General features: G+C 53.1%; 2 protein-coding genes across 2 annotated transcripts; both read left to right on the top strand.

The window, feature by feature from the left end:
- The first annotated feature begins 395 nt into the window (after nt 1–395).
- Nucleotides 396–7,430, top strand: LOC124705335 (peptide-N4-(N-acetyl-beta-glucosaminyl)asparagine amidase A-like). The gene is made up of 2 exons (XM_047237070.1): nt 396–840; nt 5,912–7,430. The coding sequence occupies exons 1-2, from the start codon at nt 396–398 to the stop codon at nt 7,357–7,359; spliced, it is 1,893 nt and encodes a 630-aa protein (XP_047093026.1). The 3' UTR covers nt 7,360–7,430.
- A 1,363-nt stretch (nt 7,431–8,793) lies between these two features.
- On the top strand, nt 8,794–16,127 carry LOC124648835. The gene is made up of 11 exons (XM_047188531.1): nt 8,794–8,943; nt 10,294–10,577; nt 11,571–11,658; nt 12,236–12,301; nt 12,945–13,083; nt 13,227–13,678; nt 14,306–14,479; nt 14,575–14,691; nt 15,182–15,361; nt 15,455–15,501; nt 15,584–16,127. Exons 1-11 carry the CDS (start codon nt 8,794–8,796, stop codon nt 16,053–16,055), a joined length of 2,169 nt encoding a protein of 722 aa, XP_047044487.1. The 3' UTR covers nt 16,056–16,127.
- Nucleotides 16,128–16,776: the final 649 nt, after the last annotated feature.

Below are 16,776 nucleotides of genomic sequence, written 5' to 3'. Positions count from 1 at the left end.
CTTCATTCCACAATTTTTGTATTGCTTATGGTGTATATTAAGATTCATAGTAAAACCACGATAAAAATTATAAAACGAATTGAGTGGACATTACATTGACTGCATGAACATGACATAACGTGAACAGGGTCCGATGATAATAGCATATACAGAATGAGGTTGACATAATTGAGTCATCCACTCTGATTCCTCGTGTGGTAATTTTTGGGCTCATGTCACTTGTTGAATCGGATAGTGATCGAGCGCGCTCAAGTTTCACCGGCGATCTGAACATCTCAGACTCTCAGTACGGATGCTGCCTGGAGCAGGGCAGGCAGCCAAGCAGATCCAAATCTAGCAGCACTATACAAAGGCAATCAGCGGCGAGGCGCGCGCGCTTCCAAGCTCCAACCAAGATGGCGCCGCGGCTTCTCCTCCTCTTCCTCCTCCCGCTCCTCCACCTCCTCGGCCCGGTTCTCGCCGAGGTCCCCGACCACTACGCCGTCCGCTACGCTCGGCCGGGCGCCTTGGCCAATGCGGCGGCGGCGGCCCAGGAGTACCTCGACCCCACCTACCCGCTCCCGCCCCCTCCGCCCATGGCGCCGACCTGCACCGTGCCGGTGCTGTCCCACTCCTTCGCCAACACCTACGGCGCCGCCCCGGCCACGGCCGCCTACGCGCCCCCGCCCGGGTGCCCCGCGCCCTGGTCCCAGGTCGTGCTCTCCTTCTCCGTCGAAATCTCCGGCGACCAGTACGACCGCGTCGCCGCCGTCTGGCTCGACGGCGCCGAGCTCCTCCGCACCACCACCGCCGAGCCCACCCCGGACGGCATCCGCTGGACCGTGCGCAAGGACGTCACCTGTCAGTTAATCTAGCTCGTCAGGTTCAGAATAAGAGCCGTTTAGGTTCAGTTAAGTTCAGCTAAAACTTAGGGGTTTGGATAGGATCGTTTTACTTAGTCGTTTCGCACGATCGTTGTACTGCTCCGATCCGCTCGAACGTGGGATGGCACGTTCACCACGAGCGCCGTGGTCCTAGTCACGATCGTGATCCTCTGTAATAAAAGGAATGAGAATAGAGAGAAAAACTGCAAGTTGTACGCAGGCCAAAAACCTTTGTGTGTTCATCTGTTCGTCCTGATCGTGAGCGAGAGGGAGTCTCGTGAGATCGAGAGAAGGAGCGATCAAAGTCCACAAGTGGTATCAGAGCCTCGCCAACGATCATGGCAGGCTCCAAGCCTCCGCAGAAACCTGCGGCGGGGGAGAAGAAGGACAAGGACGGGGCGTCCAAATCCGCTTCCAAGCCCCCGGGATCCTCATCGCCTCGTCGCCCCTCCTCCTCACCCGTTCGCCGTGGCCGGAGCCGCCACCGGGGCGCGAGGTGGTGGTGAGGGAGAAGGTGGCACGGGAGGTCACCGGCGGATCGCGGTGGCCCACCCCGACGCGTACGAATTACGCAGATTGGGCGGTCCCGATGCGGATCCGAGCCGCGAGTCCACGGCCTGCGGGACGCCGTCGACGGCGGTGAGTGCGACGATCACGACGATCGGGCGGCACTCTCCGCACTCCTCCGCGCCGTGCCACCGGAGCTGATCCGCACCCTCGCCGCCAAGGACAACGCCAAGGTTGCGTGGGACACGCTCAAGACGCCGCGCGTCGGCGCCGAACGCGTGCGGATCGCCAAGGCTCGGACACGGCGGCGCGATTACGATCGCCTCGCGTTCAAGAGCGGCGAGACGGTCGAGACGTTCGCCCTGCGTCTCACCACCATCCTGAGCGATGCGGAGATCCTCGGCGACCCGGAGGACGAGCGCAAGGCCGTTCGCAAGTTCCTCCGCGTGCTCCCCGTAAGTACCGCCGGATGGCTTCCTCGATTGAATCTCTACTGGATGTAGATGCCATGACGATCGAGGAGCTTAGCGGGCGCCTGCTCGTCGTCGAGGAGAACGACGCCATCGACGGAGAGGACGACTCCGGCAAACTCCTTCTCACGGAGGAGGAGTGGAGGTCACGCTACAAGCGCGGCGACGGCGGTGGAAGCAGTTCAGGCGGAGGAAGGAACCGCGGGAAAGGTCGCGAGGAGAAGCGGCCGGCCGGGGACGGCGCCAACGCCTCCGGTGGGTCCAAGAGGGACGACCAGTGCCGCTACTGCGGCAAGAAAGGGCACCGGGCCCGTGAGTGCGGGAAGAAGAAGAGGGAAGAGGCTCACTCGGTGGAGGCCGAGGCCGACGACGACGCCGACCCGGCGATGCTGCTCGCGAAGTGCGGCTCGACCCCGTGCCTCTTCCCTCGCCACGGCTCCCGCCGCAGCACCACCTGCGTCGTCAAACGAGCACGCGGTCGTCTTCCTCAACGAAGAGAAAGCCGTGGTGCGGCCCGGGCGCGACAACGAGAAGCTCGAGGCCACCCGGTATCCGGACACCGGAGCGTCAAATCACATGACCGGTGACCGCTCGGTGTTCGCGGACCTTGATGAGACGATCACCGGGAGCGTCCGCTCGGCGACGGATCGGTGGTGCGGATAAAGGACGCGGCACGATCACCTTCACCATCGACGGAGGGCCGCATCGCGCCTTCACCGACGTCTACTACATCCCTCGCCCGAAGAGCGGTGTCGTCGGCCTCGGTCAGCTCGACGAGCACCACTGCGACATCGGGATCCGCCGCGGCATCCTCACCATCCATGACCGCCGCGACAAACTGCTGCTCAAGGTAACACGCGCACCAAACCGCTTGTACAAGCCGACACCTGCGCTCCGTGCAGCCCGTATGCCTCGCAATGCATCACGACACGGAGTCGTGGCGCCGGCACGCGCGGTACGGGCACCTCCACTTCGAGGCCTTGCAGCGAGATGGCGCGGAGCGACATGGTGCGTGGGCTCCCGACGATCCAACACACGGGGGAGCTGCGCAGGTGTGCACAGCGGGGAAGCAGCGCCGCACGCCATTTCCGCAGAAGGCCAAGTATCGAGCGGAGGAGCCGCTCGAACTTGTCCACGCGGATCTCCGCGGTGCGATCACGCCGGCGACACCCGGAGGACGTCGCTTCTTCCTCCTGGCTGGTGGACGACCACGGTCGCTTCATGTGGGTCGTGGCTGCTGGGCTCGAAGGATGAAGCGGCGGCCGCCCGAAGCGCTTCCAAGCTGAGGCGCAATCCGAGGCGCGGCGGAAGCTGCGCGTGCTGCGCACCGATCGTGGAGGGAGTTCACCTCCAACGACCTCGCCGCTCACTTCGCCGACTCCGGCGTCAAGCGGCACTCGACGGCGCCGTACTCTCCGCAGCAAAACGGCGTCGTCGAGCGGCGCAATCAAACGGTGGTGGGCATGGCCCGCTGCATGCTCAAGGCGAAGGGGATGCCGAGCTACTTCGGGGTGAGGCGGTGACCACGGCAGGTGTACGTGCTCAACCGCGCACACACCCGCAGCGTCGACGGCATGACCCCCTACGAGGCCTGGTACGGGAAGAAGCCGGCGGTTGATCACCTGCGCGTCTTCGGCTGCGTCGTCCACGTCAAGTCCGCCCGCCCGCTCCTGCGCAAGCTGGACGACCGCAGCACTCCTATGATCTTCATCGGCTATGAGCCAGGATCCAAGGCGTACAGGGTGTATGACCCAACGACGCGACGCGTACACGTCTCCCGCGACGTCGTCTTCGACGAGGCTGCGTGCTGGGACTGGGACAAGGATGTGACCGCCGCCGAACGCAGCGAGGAGCTCGTGGTGGAGTACACCATGTCGTCGGTACCGGTGGCAGCGACGCGCGTCCCGCGAAGGGCGTCACCTGCACCGTCGGGAACGGAGGCGAGAGCCACCGCGTCGAGCGCTGCTCCATCACCAACACCGCTCACGCCTACCTCGCCTCCACCACCCGATCAAGGCGCCATGGACGACGCGCAGTACCCAACGCCCGCACCGGTACCCGATCCGGAGCTGTACGACGAGGCGGACGATCCGGACGAACCGCACCGGTTCGGGCTCGTCGGCGACTTGTATGGATCGGATGCCGAGGCGCCGAACCCGGCGGAGCGGATGCTTCTGGTCTCCGCGGAGGAACCAGGGAGCGTGGAAGAAGCACGCAAGGAGGCGTGCTCGGAACAAGGCGATGATCGAGGAGATGAACTCGATCGAGGAGAACTCCACTTGGGACCTCGTCGAGCTTCCGCGAGGACACAGGCCTATCGGTCTCAAGTGGGTGTACAAGGCGAAACGCGACGAGCGAGGCGTCATCGTCAAGCACAAGGCCAGGCTCGTCGCGAAAGGGTATGTGCAACGTGCAGGTGTCGACTTCGAGGAGGTGTTCGCTCCGGTCGCGAGGCTGGACTCCGTGCGCCTTCTGCTCGCCGTCGCCGCACAGGAGAGGTGGGAGGTTCACCACCTCGACGTGAAATCCGCCTTCCTCAACGGCGAACTCACGGAGGAGGTCTACGTCAGGCAACCTCCGGGCTTCGTCAAGAACGGCGAGGAGGGCAAGGTGTTGCGCCTAAGGAAGGCGTTGTACGGCCTTCGTCAAGCTCCACGCGCTCGGAACGCGAAGCTGGACGGGAGCCTTGACTCGCTCGGCTTCGTCAAGTGTCCATCGGAGCATGCAGTGTACACGCGGGTCAAGGATGGCGCGCGTCTGCTGCTGGGGGTGTACGTCGACGACATGATCATCACCGGCACTTCGGCAGCAGCGATCAGCTCTTTCAAGAAGGAGATGATGTCGCTGTTCAAAATGAGCGACCTTGGGCTATTGAGTTATTACCTCGGTATCGAGGTGACTCAGAAGCCCGGGCACATCACGCTCGGACAAGCAGCATACGCCGAGAAGCTGCTGGAACGGATGGGCATGAGCGGGTGCAATCCCACGACAGGTGCCCATGGAGCCTCGGTTGAAACTGAGCAAGCAAGGTGCCGGTGAAGCGGTGGACGCCGCGGAGTACAGGAGCGTCGTGGGAGGACTGCGCTACCTCGTCCACACCAGGCCCGACATCTGCTTCGCCGTCGGTTATCTTAGCAGGTTCATGGAGGCGCCGACCGGTGAACATTGGAGCGCGGTGAAGCACCTTCTGCGGTACATCGCCGGCACGAAGGAACTTGGGTGCTCTTACGCACACCAGGAAAAGGAAGCCAAGCTCGTGGGACACAGTGACTCTGATCACGCCGGGGACGTCGACGATCGGAAGAGCACGAGCGGCACCTTGTTCTTCTTCGGATGCTGTCCGGTCTCCTGGCAGTCAACGAAACAGAAAATCGTTGCGCTGTCGTCCTGCGAGGCGGAGTACGTCGCTGCGACGACGGCGGCGTGCCAAGGCGTCTGGCTCAAACGACTCTACGGCGAGCTCATGGGCCACGACGGCGACGCCACGGAGCTGCGCGTCGACAACAAATCAGCCATTGCGCTGATGAAAAACCCTGTCTTCCACGACAGGAGCAAGCACATCGAGATTCGGTACCACTTCATCCGCCAGTGCGTGGAGAACGGCAACATTGACGTTCAGTTCGTGCGTACCGAGGATCAGCTCTCCGACATCCTGACGAAGTCCCTCGCTCGCGTCCAGTTTCAGGAGCTGCGACGCCGCATCGGCATCATCAAGGTGAAGGACAACTAGATTAGGGGAGATTGTCAGTTAATCTAGCTCGTCAGGTTCAGAATAAGAGCCGTTTAGGTTCAGTTAAGTTCAGCTAAAACTTAGGGGTTTGGATAGGATCGTTTTACTTAGTCGTTTCGCACGATCGTTGTACTGCTCCGATCCGCTCGAACGTGGGATGGCACGTTCACCACGAGCGCCGTGGTCCTAGTCACGATCGTGATCCTCTGTAATAAAAGGAATGAGAATAGAGAGAAAAACTGCAAGTTGTACGCAGGCCAAAAACCTTTGTGTGTTCATCTGTTCGTCCTGATCGTGAGCGAGAGGGAGTCTCGTGAGATCGAGAGAAGGAGCGATCAAAGTCCACATCACCCGCTACTCCGCCCTCCTCCGCTCCCCGCCCGCCGGCGTCCTCTCGGTCATGCTCGAGAACCTGGTCAACGACGTCTTCACCGGCCTCTACAACGTCACCGTCTCCCTCGAATTCCACGGGACCCCTCCTTACCCCCTTATCTCCGAGGTAACTCCCTCCTCCTCCTCCGACAAGCCGAAGCTGCCGGAATCCTACTTCCAGGCGCCGGCCGACCTGATCCTGCCGATCTCGGAGGCCACCGGCGACAGCGGCTACTGGTTCCGCATCCAGAACTCGTCCGACTCCCGCTCCAGCCTGCTCACCATTCCGACGAGCACCTACCGGGCGGTGCTGGAGGTGTTCGTGTCCCCCCACTCCAACGACGAGTTCTGGTACTCCAACCCGCCGGACCTCTACATCCAGGCGAACAACCTCAGCACGGGGCGGGACAACGCGGCGTACCGCGAGGTGGTCGCGAGCGTGGACGGCCGCTTCGCCGGCTCCTTCGTGCCGTTCCCCGTCATCTACACGGGCGGCATCAACCCGCTCTACTGGCAGCCCGTGTCCGCGCTCGGCGCCTTCGACCTGCCCACCTACGACATCGAGCTCACCCCGTTCCTCGGCCTGCTCGTCGACAACAAGACCCACCAGATCGCCATCAGCGTCGTGGACGGCATCGCCGAGTGGCTCGTCGACGCCAACCTGCACCTCTGGCTCGACCCCAGCTGGCTGGAGGTGGAGGCGTCGCTCGGGCCGTACCAGACGCCGCGCCTGTCCATCTCCCGCAGGTACACGACGCAGGCGCTCAATGGCAGCTTCAGCATCAAGGCCAAGCGCAAGTCCTTCTTCAGCGGCTGGGTCAGCTGCTCGCTCGGCAACCTCACCACCGAGGTGGAGACGGAGACGGAGGCCAAGAGCCTGGTCGAGTTCACCAACGACGGCACCAACAAGACCGTGCAGCTCAAGGTGGAGCAGGACACGGAGGTGGTGGTCCGGTCGGAGAAGGGGAAGGAGATCGGCAAGCTCACCACCGAGGCCGAGTACCCGCTCTCCTTCTACTTGGACACAGAGGACGCCGGCGAGGACGGCATGTCCGTCATGAAGGGCAGCTTGTCCCACACCCTCGACATCCAGACCAAGGCGGAGTGCGGAGGCTTCCAGAGCGAGGCGCGGCTCGTCGACGAGCAGACGGCGGCGGGCTGGATGCTCGTCAAGGACCACGACGTCGTCAACGGGACGGCCACGACGAGCCAGAGGTACCGTTACAGCGACGACCAGTGGGAGTACGAGCGGTCCATCGACGCGGCGGACGGCGCCGTGCTCAGCGACAACGTCAGCGAGAAGTTCAGTCCCCCCGACGACCACCTCCAGGCCGCGGCGACCGCTTGCCTCCCTGGAACTGGAACTGGAAGGAACTGCGACAGAACGGCGTCGGCGGCCGACATTGCTGCCATGTAAGCAGGCTTCCCTTGGATTCCCCGCCTGGTGAGAAACCTTGGCCAAGTCAATTCTTGGGTTCCAAGAGTTTTTGAGAGATGGGTTATCAGAAGGTGCTTTTTTTTTGTTCCTGTATGTTCTCCTCCGTATAGCTCATGTGAAACGTATGTACCTAGTTTTGTCAACGTCTATAATACCACCGGTTTTCGGGAATTTTCCTAATTGTGGTTTCCTTGTACTGCCTGTATTTTTCTGCATTGTGTTGAAATAAAGCTGTGACAGCCAATAAAGGCGGAGTTATCGTCTTACACCCTGTACTGTTTTGCGTCTTCCTCTTGCGACAGAGGTGGCGGCGACCTCCCTCCCTCCAATCTCCTCCTGCCAGGGCGCTGGCCCCCTCTCCCTCCACTTGCCGCTCCAGCGGCGGGAGGGAGGGGGGTCTCTTTCCTCCGTTCTGTAGGTAGGGTTAGAGCTTGTCTGCTATGATGCGTCGTTGGGGGTGGTGGGAGCAGCGCTCGATCTCCTCTCCCTCCACTTGCCGCTCTAGCGGCAGGATGGAGGGGGATCTCGTTCCTCTGTTCTGTAGGTAGGGTTAGGGCTTGCCAGTATGGTGTGCCGTTGATGTGGTGGGAGCGGCGCCCGAGAAAATAAATCTGCCTCAACTCTACTCCCACACCGGCGGCAACCTTCATGGCATCGTCTCAGAGTTGGTGGTATCGTGTGCTTATCGATCCTTCAGATCGGCAACATGCATGATCTTCTCGCCGCTTCTTCAGATCTGGCGAGATATGTTTCTCAACGTGTCATCGGCAGTCGTCGTTATCCGCGGTGGCGCTAGGGGCCGGGGCGAGATGGATGCTCTGGAGCAAGGATGTTGGTCCGGAGGTGGTGGTTCAATCACTGTTCCCCGGCTTCATCGTCGGGATGCGGTGGATCTTCGTCCAAGATAGCACGGGATGTCCCCGGTCGACATGCCACATCGACACGTGCCTTGTTGCTTGCAACGGACCTGTTCATAGACTCACAAAGCCTCGTTGGCGATGATGCTCTTTTGGACTGGCAATGGTGGAGGCTCGGCGTCTCTTCCAGTGCACGTTTAGGCGGCGTTGGAGTTTGGCGGCGGCCACTGACTTCGGCGAGTGCAGGAAACCCTAGGGATAGTTTGGTATTCTTCCGTCCTTTAGGTTTTTTTTTTGCAAAGTTTCCGGAACAAACTATTTTCTCCTGGTCTGTCTGTTGTTTTTTTGTTTTTTTTGGGTCGGTGTTTTATCCTCCCCGGGTACATTTGGTATGCCGACCCAAATGTGGTCCGACACATTTTTCCTAAACCCTCGCCCCAATGGACGATGCGGCGAAGTTAATGCCGATGTGCGTGGCCCCCATTTCCCGCCCTGGTTGTGTTCTATATGTAGGATGCCGCCACATGGTTTAGGGGAAACAGCCTAGCTAGTATCCATGACTCGCCGCAAGATCACCACATGGGCCAAGATCAGCCAGGTGGCGCGCGAGCGCTTCTCGGAGGACGTCGAGACAGCCGCAATCACCAAGACAGAGGCAACGGAAATCGCCGATGAAGGAGTTATGCCGTGGCCCGTGGAGGCAACGGTAAATATAAAATACATGCACAGTGGAAGATGTACTTAGAACCCAAAAGAGGGTGATCTTAAAGGTAAGCTTCATGTATATCAGTGTGTGTGTGTGTGAAGAATATTGTACAATACAGGGATATTGCTCCTCGAAGTATGGAGAGATATGTTCTAGGCACTGTCGGTATTACAATGTCACTATGTGACTGGCCGAACACAGTGTTATAGTAACCACAAGAACATCGGAACACGGAACAAGAATAGAGAATGAAACTGGTATGATGATAATGGTAGAGTGATCAAGATTTGAATCACGGGGTTACCGAAGTCTAAACGTAGGTTTCCATTATATCGTGCAACATAAGGAACAAAGTATTGAATAACACAAGGCTCGCTTGAAAGTTATTCTTGTATGTATAAGAGCCATCATGGACGTCCAAGGCCCCGTTGTTGGTTATTGATATGGAAGTGTTTCATAATCATGTTTATGCATTATTGATCTTTGGGCCACACTCTTAAGTCTGCCTGATCTTTATTTTACTAGTTACTCACGGGAATATCATATGAATTTATACGAAGATATTTGAGAGAGAGAGTACATAAATTTGTCCCAGAGACCGAAAGAGTTTTGGAATTTCTTTGGGAATTTTTTTATTGAAATTGTTCTAATGGATTTTCTTAAGAGAGAAGAGAAGTTTTGGACTTTTTGAAAGTGTCAGAGGGGGGCAATGGGTGGGAGGCTTGGCTAAGCCCAATAGGGTTGACCGCATGGGGCACTAAGTGCCCATATGGGCTGGTTGGCGTAGACCCTAAGCCCCAAGGGACGGCTAAGGTTTTGGCCCAACGGTGGCTCAACCGCCTCCACCTCACCTCCCATATGGCAGAGACCTACTGTTATGGTTACCCTACCCCTCCTCCTCCCCTCGTATAAAGAGGCACCCTCTCTCCCAAAGGGCATCCATCACGTGCTCTCCTCTCTTCTCTCTTCACGTTTTCATAATACTTGTTGTACTTCGGTAGAGCTTTATTCTGGACACCGAAGTTCTGCCATATTTTTTTGACACTTGTACCGTAGGGGAAACCCCTACGGAAGTTCTGCCATATCGATCTGCACGTAAGTTTGAACACCAATGAAGAGGTCATTTGTTTGATCTTAGGAGTAAGGAGGAGATATCATTGTTTCCGGGAGCAATTAGCCTACTTACGTGGATCGCATGGATCAGTGTCTTCATGGAGCCTTCTCCAATCTCTCGGTGAGCAAACCCTAGATTCAATTTGTACTTGTACCTTCATACATGTATATTGGGTGATCGTGTAAGAAGATTTGTTGTGTCTTACATGCGTCAAATCCCTTCAAAGATGTATGCAGAAGATGTGGAGTGCGAAGCGGCGATGGGGGCGGTGGCGGCGGGCATCGCGGCTGAGGCTGGTGCAGCGCTCGCTGGGTATGCAAACACCGTGGCGGCGGTGGCGGGAGGTGGAAAAGGACGACGAAGACGACCTCGAGGACTTCAATGAAGAATTCGGCGTCCTCGTGATGAGAGATGAGCACACGGCGCCGCTCTTGTCCTTCGAGACAACCCACTGCGACCAGTCTGCTCGCCAGCTCATGGATGCCGAGCGGCAGACCCTAGTGGCAATCCTCAATGATAGGTCGGTCGCTGGCCCCCAAAAGCACTTCCATGCCCGTGAACCGGTGGTTAATGTGATATTATAATTAGACACGAACTAATGAATTTCACCACTTTAAGCTAACACAGTACCACATGTTATAACCAGGATCGCGCTAGCCGTCAGCCAACCGACCAGTGGGTTGAAATTTTGTTGTTTCCTGCGGTGCTTGATCGACCATCTAGATGGTTTTAGTTCGTTCATGTTTTCTAACAAAATTCTCACCTTGTAGTAAAATAAAGAAATACCAATGCAACAGATCATTGAAGTAGATGACATTGCAAATAATGCAAAAACGTTATGCTACATTTTTAAAAAGTATGGCGCGAATCATGTGAACACACACAATGTCGCGAATAACTAACCTGAAAACCAACGCATGGCGCGGGTGAGACGCGCGCGGGTGATGAGGGACCGATTGCTTCTGCACGGTCGTCTCCAACATTTAGCTTGACGGTAAATTTGACATTGCATCACGGCTGCTCTCCGGTTCCCGTTCTTGTCGGTTGAGAGCTATTTTCACGATGGGACCGATTGGTTCTGCACGGTCGTCTCCAACGTTTAGCTTCACGGTAAATTTGACACTGCATCACGGCTGCTCTCCGGTTTCGTGTTCTTCTCGGTTCAGAGCTATTTTCACGATGGTGGTTGTTGGTGGAAAGTGGAAACTAGTTCCAACATCCAAGAGCTCGGTTTGCTGGGATCCTCTGCCTCTGCAACTCTCGGCTAAGTGGCGGCTACCTGGCTAGCTAGCGCCATGTGATCAATTTGTGGACATTCGAGTTCTGGTGGCCGGCGAAGTACGGAGTACACTGAAACCAGTCGACCGAAATAAACATGAAGACCGGCTAACGCTATCCAAAAAAATCGTGATCCAACCTGAAGTCACTTGTTAATATTAATTACTGCTCCGTATACTATCTTACTCTGATTTATCCACATACTACATAATACAGTACTCTACTGTTTAATTAGACTGTCGACGCCGGAGAAGGGAAGCGCCGTGCCGGCGAGAGGACGAGTCGCCCTCACCGTACCGTATAGGGAGTCAGGCTCACTACCTGTCTGCCTACAAAACTGAAACCTGTTGCTGTTGGTGCCGAGTCAGAGCTGCCGCCCGTGACACGCGCACCGGCAACAGAACGCATCCCCGCCGTCCCCTGCCAATCGTGGCGTCCAACGCAGCCCCAAAGCGCTCCAGATCCAACGGCCCGGGCGCGCGCGCGCGCCACCTCGTGGTCGCCCCGAGCCCGCGTCGCGTGCCTCCTCGGGAATCCGATCACGACGAAGATATCACTTTCCTATCCTACCCGGATTAAAACCCGCCCGACTCCTCCCCCGAGATCGATACACCGCCCGCCCTGTTAAAGTCCCAAAGCCCTCGCCACGCAGCAAACCCCGTCAGCTCCGCCGCCAACCAGAGCGATCGACGGCGGGAGCTCCCAATCCAGGCACCACGGGGGCCCATCCTTCCAAGTCCGCCGGCAACGGCATGCAGCAGCAGCAACCGAGCTGCAAGTTCGAGGTTCGCTCCCTGCCACCCCTGGGAATATATAGCCCGGTTTTCTCTCTGTTCGATCGATCGGTTCCGTCGTGATCCTAACGAGTTCGTACGTCGGGTTTCGTCGTGATCGTTGCAGGAGGAAGCCAAGATGACGGGGGATCCGCTCCTCGTCCTGGACGCCCTCGTGCAGGTGTTCCCGCAGGTGAGCGCGCGCGACATCCACGCCCCATTGGATGATTCGTCCAACAGTAGATGAGTTTCTCGTAATTACTCGTTTGCGGCTAGATTAATACAGCCGATCGATGCGTTTGATTGACAAGTTTGAACATGTACTACTGATGATCTGTTAAGTGTTATCTGCGCTTATACGTAATTTTGTGTTCCGGAAAGAGGGGTCTGTGTGTGCAGGTGCGCGGTGCTCATCGTGTGTGCGTGTGTGCGAATACGCAAAGAGCATTAACCTTTCAGGACACTTGCACACACAAGACAATCGCTATTAGATAAAACTTGAGCCAGGCTTGTATATTTATTTGTACTACAAGTGGATTCGGCTGAAGTACGAAACCTGGTATGCAAGCCATATAGTAGTTTTTTTGTGCAAAATTCTTCAAGTAAGTAGGTGAAAATTCTAGAGCCGCAGACCTTTTTGGTGAGACCCAGGCAAACATATTGTTTTCGCGCAAATGACACCTGCCTGCTTCGCGTTATTTACTGGTCGACTTAGTTTCGCATCGAGTATGAAACAGTAAAGGGATTTATCATGCATTGTTACACGTTTTTCATCCTATTATTCATTCAGCCTAATAACGTGTGTGCTGCTACATCCCCCACTTTTACTTATGCAGGTTAACTTGTCAACCCTCATAGAAGTTTCAATTTCATTCAAAGGCGACCTTGAAGCCGCTGCGGGATATGTCGTCCACAACGTGCTACCAAATATTGGCCCGGATGACGTTAACACAGATATGAATGAAGAAATTCTTGGTAAAGTTTGATCCTGTATATATATACATGATAAACGAGCTGTTAATGAATGTTATACAGCATTCTTTTTTCCATTCCCTGCTGTTTTTATTTCAAACACTTCTTTATGCTGACACAAAATTCTGCCACAGGAAAACATGAAGAAGTATCTGCTGACACAAACAGCCATCTGTTGACTGCATCCGTTGTTAACGGCACCCTTTCAGAACCCGGTCAGTTCGATGTAGCAGCCAAAGAGGATTCAGCTGGAACTCAGGATAGTCCCATGGGGGAGCATTTGACGCAATCGCCTTCTGCAGATCTGGTCGTTCTACCGCAAGAAAGCTATTCCGATCCTGTGATTGCTGGCGCGCAGAACTCTGTTACTGAGCATGAAAACCAGCAAGAAGTAATGCATTCTTCTAACCACCATCCGGGTGGTCATGGTGATGGACAACTACAATGCTCATCTTCCGAGACGAACCAGGGCATGCCAGTTTCTGAAGATAACTTGGCACTACATGATGATGGTTCACATGATAGGAACATGGGATCAAACTATTCTATTTGCCCCGAATCCATTGACCATATTATCTCTGCTGAAAATTACAATAAGGTACAGCTGTTTCCTTCATTTCAATTCTGGAAATATCACTTGTATTTGTCAAAGCAGTAATATTTCATGGACTTGTACGTAAATGTTTTCTATCAATGTATCGGTAAAAAGCTTTTGATTTTCTCAAGGAACATACACTTGAAAATAATTATGCTAATGGATCAAAAAGTATCATCACTGATTCTCGATCTGTGCAAACTTGAGGAAAAATAGCCTCCCCCTCCCCCGGAAGTTTCAATATTCTCCAGCATTCGTAGCTAGTAATAATGATCCATCCCTGGTATATATTATTTACGGTATGTATCCATATTTAACACCATGCAGTCTTTCGTAAAAACAAAAAAATTGCATAAAAATAATGCTCATTATGTTCAATCTATAATTTCTTTGATGTACCAAAATATATTTATGTTACCAATCACACTGGATTCTCTGCCATCCTAATATATACTAGAGAACAAGCAACAAGATTATTGCTGTCACGAGACAAAATTGTTTGCTATTGATTGCCAAATAGTATACATTCATATTTAGGGTGATTCTTAGTTTGGATTTATTAGAATTTTTTTAATACTCCCTAAAATTACATATTGTGAATTTTTCTTAACGTATGAATGTATGTTACAGAATGCATTGCTGTCAAATGTGGCAGCGATAAGTGAAATGCTAGAGGAGGTTGAGCTTAGTGAAGCAGAAACAAAAAATGTTGTAACTGAAGCAAGCCAAGCTGGAAATGATATTCTCGTAGAGGCGGCGAAGCTGAAAGAAATGTCCACCTCTGTAGTGGAAGAGAACAACAAGGTTTTACTCAAATACTTTAATTCTTATACCTTATTTTCTGCTAATTTACTTAAGTATCCAGTGCTAAGACCCTTCAATGGAATATATATCTATAGGTTGCAGCAGAGGTTTTTGCTGAGAAATCTGTTCTAGCAGCAGAAGCGCAGGGGCTGCAGTCTAGGTTGTCCGTCATTTCTGACGAACGAAACCACTTCGTGACGATCATCGATGAGGTAAATTTGAAAATTTTCTGTTACTCTTGTTTGTTCTCCTAATGAAATATCAATATATGCTCTAACTTATGCTAGTGTCCACTAGCCAACGACTCCAAGTACAGGTTCAATAGCCAAATAATGTGGTCTTACAGTTGCACTTTGCTTTGTTGTGCATACTTCTTAGTTTCTCTGCAATATGTGGCTTCTCTTATGCAAATTCTATAATGATACCCACAATTTACTGTGAAGGATATTAGACTTGCACTATCGACGCGCGAGAAAGTTTTGTTGATGTGTTATTATGTTGATTGTTGCTTGGAGCATGTCAATGTCCAAGCCAAATGCCAAATGAAAATGTCATTCTAGAGATAACTCATGATTACTTTTGCTCTGTAATCGCTTTATGTGTTGTTCATTCGCTCAATATTATTTTATATTTTACATTGATTATATTCTTGAACATGAAATTTAATGTAATTTCATATGATCTTTCATGTACACTATGAAGATGCATGAAACTCTTCAAAGAAGACGTGAATTAGCACAAGCAGACAGAGCAGCCGCTGAGAGGGAAATGGTTGAAAGGGAGACAACAGCTAAAGAAATGCTGAAAGAGCAGGAAGTCCTACTTGAAGCTGCCAAGGAAGAGTCTAAAAGGCTGGAGCAACAAGCACAGGAGAATGCAAAGGTAACAAAATGAGCTATGCCGGTGATTCACACACCGATATATGTACTTCATGTTGATATGAAACAAGGGCTAATATGCATTTATTTGATACAGCTGAGGGAGCTACTGACGGACAGAGGCCATGTTGTTGATGCATTGCAGTAAGTACAATACTAAGGGTCAAAATGATTTTTTAATATTGGAATATTTAACTTACAAATCTACATAATCCGTTTGTTTCAGTGGTGAAATGCTAGGGATCTTCGACAACATTGCACAGCTCCAGTACAGAGTTGATATGGGGCAACTAGCTTCGTCGACCATGTCCAGCTCAGTCGAGTCAGCAGCTAACAAATTTTCGCCTGAAGAACCGCTGCATTTCTCTGCACCGAGTTTGCCCAGCCCAGTCAATTCAGCACCTTCGAGACTAATTTATGCTGATGAACCGCCGGAACTTGCTCCATCGAGCTTAGCAGGCTCAGTTCCATCGGCGCCCTGCAAACTAGTTTCTGTTGGTGAACCACTGCAACTAGCTTCACCGAACTTGTCCAGCTCCGTCAAATCGGCAACTTCTGAGAGCAGCTGGTCTTCTGCTACAGAGTCAACTTCAAGTTATAATGGTGACGAGGAGATCGCTGTTGCTTCTCCCCATGACAAGTTTGCTCTGGATGACAGCTGGGATGTGGTTGAAGAAGAGGAACAATGCATCTGCTAAACTTCTCAACATGATTCTTATGTTGTCCTAATCATTGATTCATTGGTTTCAGCAAGAGGAATCAGAAGTTGTCTTTAGGGTTGAAAGGCTTGTTCCTGATTTATGCACATTGTGATCGTCATTTCCTGTTTTTTTTGTAGCCCTAATGTTAGTGTATCCTTCTGGAAAACTGAAGGTGGAGAATTAGTTAAAATTGATCGTCTTTATTGGAAGTAAGACAGGTTCTTCTGCACAAGTTTTTTTCAGTGAAGTGTGGTTGATGCCGAAAAGTTTTATCTTTCCGATGTATTGGAAATTTAGAACTTTAACTTTTGTTTCAGATGCAAAAAAGTTCTAGGATTAACCTAAAGCAGGACCTTAATATCGTCATTAGAACACCGACATCAGAAGGAGATGGGAATCATCACAACTAGATTTTGGGGCGCGCCCAGGGACGTGTTTCCCGGTTATTGCATCAGTAAGCATTTTGTAGAACAGTTTAACTAAAATATGGTGTAAGAATCAACAAAGTGGCATCTTGGTTTATTGTTAATTTCTTACGTGACACGGTCTATTTTTGTTTAATTATGAGTAGAATATGAGAATGTGATTTCTATATGGGTGTGTCTATGTCTCAGTTGACTGAGATTTTCTTAAGTCTCAGGCACATTTCTGACAGAAAAGTACAATTCAAAGCAGTTTTTTATAAGTGATTTAGACTTAAAAAATTCTCAGTTCACTG

This window comes from Lolium rigidum, chromosome 4, assembly GCF_022539505.1.
Source record: "Lolium rigidum isolate FL_2022 chromosome 4, APGP_CSIRO_Lrig_0.1, whole genome shotgun sequence".
NCBI classification, from domain to species: domain Eukaryota; kingdom Viridiplantae; phylum Streptophyta; class Magnoliopsida; order Poales; family Poaceae; genus Lolium; species Lolium rigidum.
The sequence above is the reverse complement of the archived record's forward strand: the minus strand, read 5'-3'. Positions and strand labels throughout refer to the sequence as shown.